Below are 10,016 nucleotides of genomic sequence, written 5' to 3' on the forward strand. Positions count from 1 at the left end.
ACTCAGTACCCCATTTGCAAAAGTAAATCAGACATCTGACTGACAAGCAGTTTCATGGCCAGAAGAGAGCTGTTACCGTGTTATTCCATTATATATAAAGCTTATAAATGACCTCGGATTTGATGGGCAGACAGTGGCAGTGAGTTGACGCACACAAACACACACAGTCAAAACACACAGAGTGCTTTAAAGGACAGTGAAGAAGCTCTGCTCCCACGCCTGGAAAATACATCAAGACAAAATAAGCCCACATGTCCAGTTCTTCATTTCAATTTACCACAAAACCTACTGTAAAGTAAACACGAAATACCGAACTGATGATCTGATGTGACACCACTGGTTTTGATCTAATTATCACCCACCTCGACTGAATCTAAATGTAAACCAGTAACATTAGACTGACGTACAACCCCCATGAGGAATTTCTCTTGCAGTCTCTCACACATCCCTTCCACTTGATGATATTTATGTTTCATTTTTATTCCTTAATTTGAATTCTCAAGTATTCTGACTAATCTACTTTTACAGTGCAACATGACTAATCCTATGAACATAAAGCAACTCAGATTCACATATCTGAGAAAACTAGTGGCTTTAAATTTAGGTATTTAACAGCAATATGCTTCTTACACAGGGCCAGCAAGCTTTTGCTGCACATTCATTCATACATGCGGCCTATTTAAAGATCAATGGGGAATACCAAGAACTCAACAGTTCCTACTGAAACAGTGAGCAGTGAAAGTACCTACAGCTGGAGATACAGTCATCAATTTTCGATGGTAACACAAGGGATGCCGACAACCAAATGGTCAGAGAAACCAGGGGAAGTTCTGCACACTCAATCCCCAGAATAAACGGGGGAAAAAACCGTGCCACCCCCCATGCCTACCTAATTTCTAGTGGAAAGCCTGTCTGGTCAAAAGGGCTTAAAACACGCAGGACATTTAAAAGAAAACAAGTCAACTCCATTCATTTATCACTGAACTTAATAAGACTAAAATTACTTTTATTAACACAGACAACTGTTAGAGAAGGACTTTTCTATGAAAGACTTGAACCTTTGATCTATTAGTCCAGAAGAAGAAAGGTCTTCACAAAAGCAGTTCTTGTTCTACTTTTCTGATTCAGATTTTGAGGTAATTCGAATGAGACACCTTGGGCAAAAAAGCAAGATATGACTTGGGATGTTCAACCAAAAAAAACAAAAAAACTCTAAACAAAATCAAACAGCATATGGCTGCCTAACTTCAGTATTCTCTTCAGCTTTTAAGTGTTCCCAGTTGGCTGTAGGCTGCATGAACAATACCCCTATTCACCAAGGTGAGAAGAGAAAAATGCAAAACATGTGACTCCAGTTTCGTTATAGGCCGTCTTACCCACAAGCAACAGCTGGTCACATTTCCAAATAAATATCAACATATATCATCAGTTCTGAGTTACATAAACGTATAATAATTTGTTTTACTCATTTTTTTCTACATTGGTTAGGGTTACTAAACACCTACATGACATGTTCTCCAGTAGGGCTGGGCCATATTATACTGTTCACGGTAATACCGGTATAATGTTAGACAACGATAGGAAAATGAAATATCGCGATAGAATATAAGTAAAACTCGCATGCGCAGTGCCTTTGTTTTCATACGCACATGGCCGATTGTTGAGTGAAACAGATGAACCAGAATTGGTTTGTAAAAATGGTGCAACTTCAGTGATGTGGAACTGGTTTGGTGTTTGTCCGTCAGATACACGACAAAGCACATTTTTTTTGCAGAACATGCAAGCGGCCGTCGTTATTGTCGTATTTGTCGGACTAAGATGCTCTTAAATCTGGGAGTAATCTGGGTCCTAAACCCCCCTCTTCGGGTCAAACGAACACTGCACTGAGAATTAAAAACTGCCTAAATTCTTTCATCTTTAATAAAAAAGATCAGCATTGCTGCTTTACCAGGTGTAACTATGAAGTTTAACTTCCAGGCATCCATGAAAACAAAAGTTATTACATTTAACGGAGTTAGAAGTTAGCAGGAAGCTAGCGGAAGTTAGCTCGCTAGTTTCACTAGCTAGTTTTGACTGAGAGATTTCTGAAAAAAATCAAACGTACAGCTCTGCTATCACTTCCAACATAAATGAAGACAGGAAACTAAACAGCAGTGACGTTTGTAGGGTTACTGAAGTTCGGCTAGCTGGTATATAATGATGTGCTACGTGATCGCTAGCGACACAGCTATGTTAGCATAACATAAACAGTGAAGCTGGAGGACGGACACTAACACTTTTCCACTTATAAAAGTTAACGTGAAGGTTCCTCATGGTTAGAGACAAATGCAATCGCATGGCAGGATGCTGTAAACGAACCAAACTTCAGTCAGGAGAACAACTGAGATAATCCATCCACAATACGAGGTTAGTCATTAATATACTGCAACAACATGGGAATAGAGCAGCTGCCAGAGAATTCAACATTAATGAATCAATGGTACAGAAGTGGAGGAAGCAAGAAGAATGAGTTTAATAAAGTTTGATTTATCTGACTGCTTTGTTTCGCTTAATGTGCCTTATAATCCCGTGCACCTCATGGTCCGAAAAACACATACTGCACACTGCAGTTTAATGTTGCAAAGCACCTCTTTTTAACTTCAGTGGATATTATACATGGTTATGCTCAGGATATGTCAGCCCATTTCTACTGGAAATGCCTTTTGGTTAAACTTTCAGCAAGGAATTTGCATTTGCACTGTTACATTTTTATAAAGCTTTAATGTACATAAAAACCAGCTTCTTGTTTAAGTGAAAATAAATGGAAGGTTGTCTTTTTGTGCTAGTAATGTTGTGGAGTTGTATTTTGTCTCGCATCAATTATATCGTCAGTTATATCGTTACTGCAAATTTTCAAATATATATCGTGATAAATATTTTTGGCCATATCGCCCTGCTCTATTCTCCAGCGAACTTGAAAAGTTTGTACTGAAAAAGGTCCTCTGTGGAGGACCAGTTTAGACTCGACGCTGGTTTCTGGAAACCGGAGAAGCACGAAAAATGAATTGTGAATGCAACTGAACATTGTTCACTTTAACTTTCAAAGGGTTTGGTCTTATTTCTTATGGCTGAGGTGATAATAAGGATTTTTACTGTGTGGACCTTTACAGGGATAATAAACATTAAGCTCCATATAAACACAGCCCACGTGAACTCTAAAGGCAATAGTAGAGCGCAGACATTTATCAAGGTTAAAACAACTCCATGCACACGCAACTGAATATTTGTGGCCTCACAAAAAAGCACAATTATATACTCTCCCACTCTGCAACACAGGGTGTGCTTTGAAATTCACCAAAAATGTGGCCCAATAAGGAAGCTTTTTTCCTCCATTATCCATTGTTCAATATAATAAAGTTTGTCAGCCCTTAGGGGGGCTAATTAAGAAAACATAAAGGATCCAACCCACACAAAAACACACACCCTACATTTTGGGCAATGTTCATGAATGAAAATGTCACACTTCCACTGCGTGTGTGACTATGCAACCACAGATTTATTCCTCCAGAGACTACATATACTAAAATACATATATGCTGTGTAATTTAAGAGTTAGTAAGAAAAATGTTGTGAATGGAGGCGGAGGCAGCCTAATGGTCAGAAAAAGAATTTTGTGGGTGGAAGGTGGCAGGTTTAAATCCCCCGTATACAGGAAAAACCCTCCACCCTGCATTATTACTCTGAGAAGTTGTGTTCTGAGTCAACCACCTTGCTTTAAAGACAAAGCAAACACAGGAAAATCTTTCAAACCATACAAGAGGTAAGATATATGACAGAAAATCAAGAGGCATAAAACTACTGGAAATCAAGTCAAACCTGATATGATCAAGACTCTGTTAAAGGCTATCTTTACCTTAATCTGCTACAGACTCTTGACTGGCATTTGGAATCATCAAAACATTCGTGGTTTCAACCACTGAATTAGACTTGAAAGCTAAAGGGAGCCATTTGGTTTCAATAGCTGTATTGCCATCTATTTGTCGCAAGTGTGTTTGAGGCATCAGCCCGGCTTCCCAAAAGACGGGCGTGAAGAGACATCTTTCACTTATAGCCTGTTCACACAATCACAAGACAAAGAGATCACTTAACATAAGCCAACTGCAGCACAACTGTTACACTGACTGAAAGCAAGTTAAAAAAAACAAAGAGAAAAAAAAGACAAATTGCTGAGACACTGGTTTGTTCCATCCATAAGGCCACAGGTTTACATCAACATGGTTTCCAAGCACCGACAGTGCAGCTGACTCAACAGATGAAGTGATAAAACTATAAAGGCCGCAGCTCACCAATACTCAATACTAAGGTAACAACCCCGGTGGAATTTATTAAGCCCTCTCGCTTTCTGTGGTAATTCTAAGAAGTCGATTTTATTGGTGCTATCTTTTTAAGGCGATTAAGAAACACAATGTAAAAAAAAAACAAAAACAAATACACGCCTGTGCAATATCAGAATATTATCATTACAAAAAATAAGACATCTTGATTGTCTTAATCAACGACAGCAGTAAAGCCGACTCTGTGATAGACAACCTGAATAAAAGCCCCATAATTTGCATAATAGAGCAGATATGCAGAAATGCTCATGTTTGGGGAACTAAGGTGGGGATACACATGCCTACATAAACAAAATAAAAATAAAAAACTACTTATTGATGAATAAAAATATAAAAATTATGGAAAGAAATCAAGCAAATACAATTTTATATCAAGTTTTTAAATACATTTATTATGTTATGCTTGCCCTTTATATAAGTTTGCTGCTATGATTGTAGTAAAGTCTGCTTTTACTGACTCATTTTATCCTTTCTGTATGGTTTAGGGAGTTTCAGTCTCGCGTCTTTACTGGAATGTGTTAATTTGTAAGGGCATGGCAACTGCATGCAACTGATATTGGTTTAATGATAAGAAATGGATTTGCCTTTGTCCTGGCTCAGAAACAGTATTGTGTCATTTGGCCTTTTCTAACATTAAAAGTATTAATGGTTTTTGCACATGCTGCTTAAGAAGCTATGCTGATGATTTAGTGTTTAGCAAATCTGTGTATTTCTTTTGGAATAACTCTGATCTTCATAAAGATTTCATGACGTGTTTATACTGCGAGCTGTTGTGACTGTGCTGATTGTTACTTCTCTAAAGGTGCGCTTAGTCTCTCTCAAACTGTTTTCAGATGTTTGGTTTTCATATTCTGTTTAGATACAACACCTGTACCAGCTAAAGAATATCGATTCTGCACTACTCCATTTCTTGAAATGCAAAGTTTTTAATGCTGCTGCATGTGCACACGCACACACACACTTATGTTGTTGTTGGTAGAAAGCGGACTTGCATCGAGAAGTGGTTTGCTATGAGGTTGACACCTGTACTCGGAAAACCGTGCAAAAAAAAAAAAGGAGCCACAGATGCATACAGAAACACGTACACAAGAAATGTTCAAGTATGGATTTGCACAGTTTGAACATTTGCCGTGTGAGACACTGTCATCACTCTCGCTCGCATTACTCTGCAGTTATACTTGCGATCCTCAACAGCAGAGCAGAGTTAACCACGTGTAAGTTTCTATTACGTCTGCATGTAACAACTACACACCTGTGCACAATATGAGAAGACGGTTCAGGTTATCTCTGTGTAAGATAAACCTCTGTGCACAGGTGTTTGTGATTGTTCCTCAAGCTCGTCGCTGTGTTGCTGTGGTTACGAGTGCTTGTATGTGCATTTACCCACAGTAGTGTGTTGCATCTGTGCTGTTACCTACTGGGTGAAGAGCGTGACTAACAGAAAGAGGGTGAGAAAAGAAATGTGACAATCTCGTGTCGTTATTCTTTTATCCTGTTGTAAGCATGGAAATAAATCTGCACAGCAGCTGTAGCTTGTGGTCTGGTATTACAAAGTGTACATTGAGTATGCCTTTGTGTCTCTATGTGCGTCTTACTGAGGTCTAAGACATCGTCTGTCTTGATCAGATCTTCAGGTCTGGTCAGAGGGAGCTGTGTCTCGGGTTCTCCTTGAAGCTGAAGTGATAAGGACCGCAACATGAAGAAAACCCGAATCGCCTGAAGAGATGAGAAAGCCCACTCTTAAACAAACAGGCACAAACACATACAGAGAAATTGCATGCTACAATAAACCTTCTGTCTAAAACTGGCAGTTTTAGACAAAGGTTAAGAATAAACACCTAACAGTGCTCCTCTAAAAATCCTAATCCTAATCCTTTAGATGACGGATGCAAACCTTTGATCACAAAAAAACCTCCAAACCTTTTTTAAAATTCTTCTAAGTGAAAATTATTTCACTGGTTTGCTTGGATGTGCCACAACCCTTCAAGAACAACTCAACTACAAGTCCTGATTGTCTGTGTATGTCCACTGAACTTGGGTGTGTGAGTGGATTTTCTTTTACCTGTCTGCTTCTCATTTGGGAGGACTGAGATTTCTGGAAGTGTACCAAGAACAGCCAGCATGAGCTACAACAATAGATTTATTCAGGACACCGTCACTGAGCTTGTGTGTGTGGGCGGACGCACCCTGCGTGTCTTCTCCACGTCTCCACAAGGAAGTCTCTTTACAAAGTCAATACCGGTCAGAGGAGTGCCAGTGGGTGGCAGCAGTATTGAGGCATCCATCATTAGATACTCCACATTCAGTGGCTTACTCTGCAACATAGAGACGACATTGTGTATGAGAACACCCAGACCTAACAGCAGAAAGAGAAATGTGCTTGCAGAGTCGGGCTGATGTTTCATTTTGAACAGGGAGGGGAGGAAAGCAAATATTAAACGAAGGCTAACCCACCGTCATGCTCCTGTATTCGTCCTCAAACATGTCCAGAAAGATTTCTTCGCCCTGTGTTGACAGTGACATTGAAAAGACGTTTAAAAACAAGAGAAAACGGGGGCAGAAAATAAATACAATCAGTATTAAAGAAAACCATTTTGGGTGAAAGGCTTTCTGGGGATTTTTTTTTTGTGGGTGCAAGTCTGTGCATGCAGAGTGTGAAAAAAAACAACACAGCATATGCAAGTGCACATTTTACCGTAGATACATGTTAAGTAACACTTTATATATAATCCTGTGCTTGGTTTATTTGGGTCCACGGTCAACTTCCCAGTGTAATGACATTCTTCTACTGTTGCACACAAGAAACAGAAAGTACTGTTCCCAAGCTAATATAACAAGCTTATGCATGCCCTGTCATAATAAACATGCTATTAGGAGCACAGGGCACAAGTCCATCTCATCTGTCAATTCCCATCAAAAAAATTAAGGTGTAATATTAAACAGAATATCCAGGCCAGAAAGAAACAAGACACAGACACATGTTTACGGTCTACAGAGTTCACGAGGATCTTTTTTGAGACACTTGATATGGTTTCGGTTTCTTTTTGACAGCTTTACCTTTTGACACATTTGCATTACCTGCCTATGCAAACAGTTTGTCTATGACAGTTTAATAAGAACAAGGTGTTCTTCTTCAGTATAAAGTACATTCAGAATTGGCAGACGTAGAAAAGAACTGGTGACTTTTCCGGTGTGTTCAAACACACCACCACCTGATTCTCTTTCAAACAGTGTATATTAATGGTGATCTAATCAAAATAAATTGAGATTTTAAAAACAAAACCTCACTTTGTAGAAAGCAAGCTGTTTCCTGTCCAAAAAGAACAATTTGTCAAACAACTGAAAGGCGGGTCTTTTGGCATAATGTATTATAAACAGAGACACGGATAGACAGGGCTTTTTTCCTATGCCCAAGTGTTTTTAACCTAACATTCACACAGTCACACTCCAGTGGATACATCAGGGGCAACTCTGGGTTCAGTATCTTGCCCAAAGACACTGACCTGCAGACTGAAGGAGCCGAAAGATCAACTACCGACCTTCTAGATCGATACAGAAAGCTCTAAGATTTACGATCATTGATCTGAAAGTGATGTTCAAACAGAAGCAGACCTTTCAGCTGAATAATGATCCAAAACACATTAGCCAAACAACCGATAAATTTCTCAAAAAGAAATCAAGTAAAGGTCAGATCTACCGTAAATGGCAATTATATTAAATTATATAAAAGTACTGTAATTGTCGGGCTATAAGCCGCTACTTTTTGCACAAGCTTTGAACCCTGCGGCTTTTAGTCAGGTGCGGCTTTTCTAAGGATTGTCCATGATTTTTGTGATATCGTAAGACGATTTGTTTTACGGCACTACGTTGCCTGGCGGAAGGGCATGTGATCAGACACACAGTATCGGGGTTCAAGAGTGGTATGTTGGTCACGTGTCCATCCGCCAGGCAACATAGTGCCGTACAAGTAGCGCGAAAAACAAACTTCAAAGTAGCGCTATGCGTTCAGCGGGAGTCGTGGATGACGAGCGGCGATAAACTTGCGAAAAGCAAGTTATGCTCAACTCCACCGGTGGATTCTGACAGCGTGGAAAAGTGTGAAAACATCCAGGATCACCAACGGATTTCAAAGGGCTGGACTGTTGCATGATGGAGAGGAGGACACCGCCACGGCCCTTCTGAGGGTGTTCGACTCTGACACTGACAACGAAGGAAAGAAGCTCGTTTCCGACACTGGAGAAGAGGACTTTGGTGGTTTTAGTGCGCAGGAAGATGGTGGTGAATGACTGACTTTTCTTCTTGTTAAAGCCGTGTCACTGCACCTGAGCCTAAAAGGTTGTCTGAATCTATTTTTCTGGTGTGCTGTAGGTTATTGCTATGTACTACATTTGTTACTCGTTTATGAAGCACAGTACATGTTTCGTACTTGTAATTACCGCTACTTGTACATATACCTAAAAAGTTATGCAAATATGTACCCATAACTTGTTTTTCAAAATATTAATAAAAGGGGTGTGTCTCCAAACAGCCATCTCTTTCCTGACAATTCCCTTTGTGCATATTCTCTTATATATGATAAGTCAACATTGAAACACCTGCGGCCTTTAGTCAGGTGCGGCTAATGTATATACAAAACAGGATTTTCCCCTGATTTTAGCTTGTGCGGCTAACATTCAGGTGCGCTTTGTAGTCCGGGAAATACGGTATTATATAATATGATGTGATATTATATAATATAAATTAGTAATTGTATTAAATTAAACTTCATGTGCTTGCCACAAAAAATAAAAATACTGGCAGGTGCCAGTGCTACCAATCAGTCTCTTAGTAGACACATGTATAGTATAAATGTGAAAATCCTTCTGGAGTTACTGCATTTTCAAGATTGTCAGAAGACTTGACCTCTGACTTTGACCTTAAGGTTGAGGACACTGAGATTCGAACTTGTCTGAGATTTTAAGTAGATGCACCTATGGTATCAATTTCAAAATCAGTCGTCTCATTCTTGATTTATCACATTCACAAAAGTGGGTGTCCACGTCGGCCCATCCAGCGGGGTGACAACAATAGCCTGCCAGTCTTTAACAGCCTAAGGGTAAAAACACAAAGACCTGTGCAGGTTGAAGGTATTGTCTTTTAACATACTTAGCATTAACTTGGTTAATTAGTAGCACAGGCAGAAAGCAAAACACTCAAATGTGTTATTTTCTGTTACTTTTTTAGCTGAAGGATGACACAGACATGACTTAAACGGACCGAAAATTGATTTTCAAGTCAAAACCGTAGTGTGATCCGTGGAATATTGATAATAGATTATCAGTATACTGCCAGCTTAACTGATTTTATTGCTTCAGCTATTTTTACCAAGTGTCTATGATTGCATATGAAAGTGTGGAAAACTCTTGAGCTGACTGTTAGTTCTTTACTTTTTGTGTCCAAGCGCAGTTTTCTGGTCAGTTTTTATTTACTCATATTATGTGCCTGGAGCACTGCAGACTTTCTAAAAGGTCTTTCAAAGCCAGTATCTGCTCATTTTCAGAATCTTTTTTTGATTAACCACTTAACACGGACCAATGAATTATTCAAGAATAAATAAAACACCTAACTCACAGTGGCGTGTCCAGCGGGGTGGCCTGGGGGGGG

The 10,016-nt window shown here is 39.4% G+C and overlaps 1 protein-coding gene across 4 annotated transcripts in view; it reads right to left on the minus strand.

Moving 5' to 3' along the window:
• Positions 1–10,016, minus strand: part of clec16a (C-type lectin domain containing 16A) — a 53,596-nt gene that overhangs the window by 12,448 nt on the left and 31,132 nt on the right. For all 4 annotated transcript variants that reach the window (XM_013913439.1, XM_013913437.1, XM_013913436.1 and 1 more), the window contains 3 exons: positions 6,828–6,878; positions 6,560–6,688; positions 5,969–6,089 (listed from right to left, as the gene is read on the minus strand). In XM_013913439.1, the coding sequence (XP_013768893.1) occupies positions 5,969–6,089; positions 6,560–6,688; positions 6,828–6,878 (301 nt within the window). The remainder of the gene's footprint in view (positions 1–5,968; positions 6,090–6,559; positions 6,689–6,827; positions 6,879–10,016) is intronic.

Source organism: Pundamilia nyererei, unplaced genomic scaffold (genome assembly GCF_000239375.1).
Source record: "Pundamilia nyererei isolate P.nyererei 1_Seehausen unplaced genomic scaffold, PunNye1.0 scaffold00132, whole genome shotgun sequence".
Taxonomy (NCBI): Eukaryota; Metazoa; Chordata; class Actinopteri; order Cichliformes; family Cichlidae; genus Pundamilia; species Pundamilia nyererei.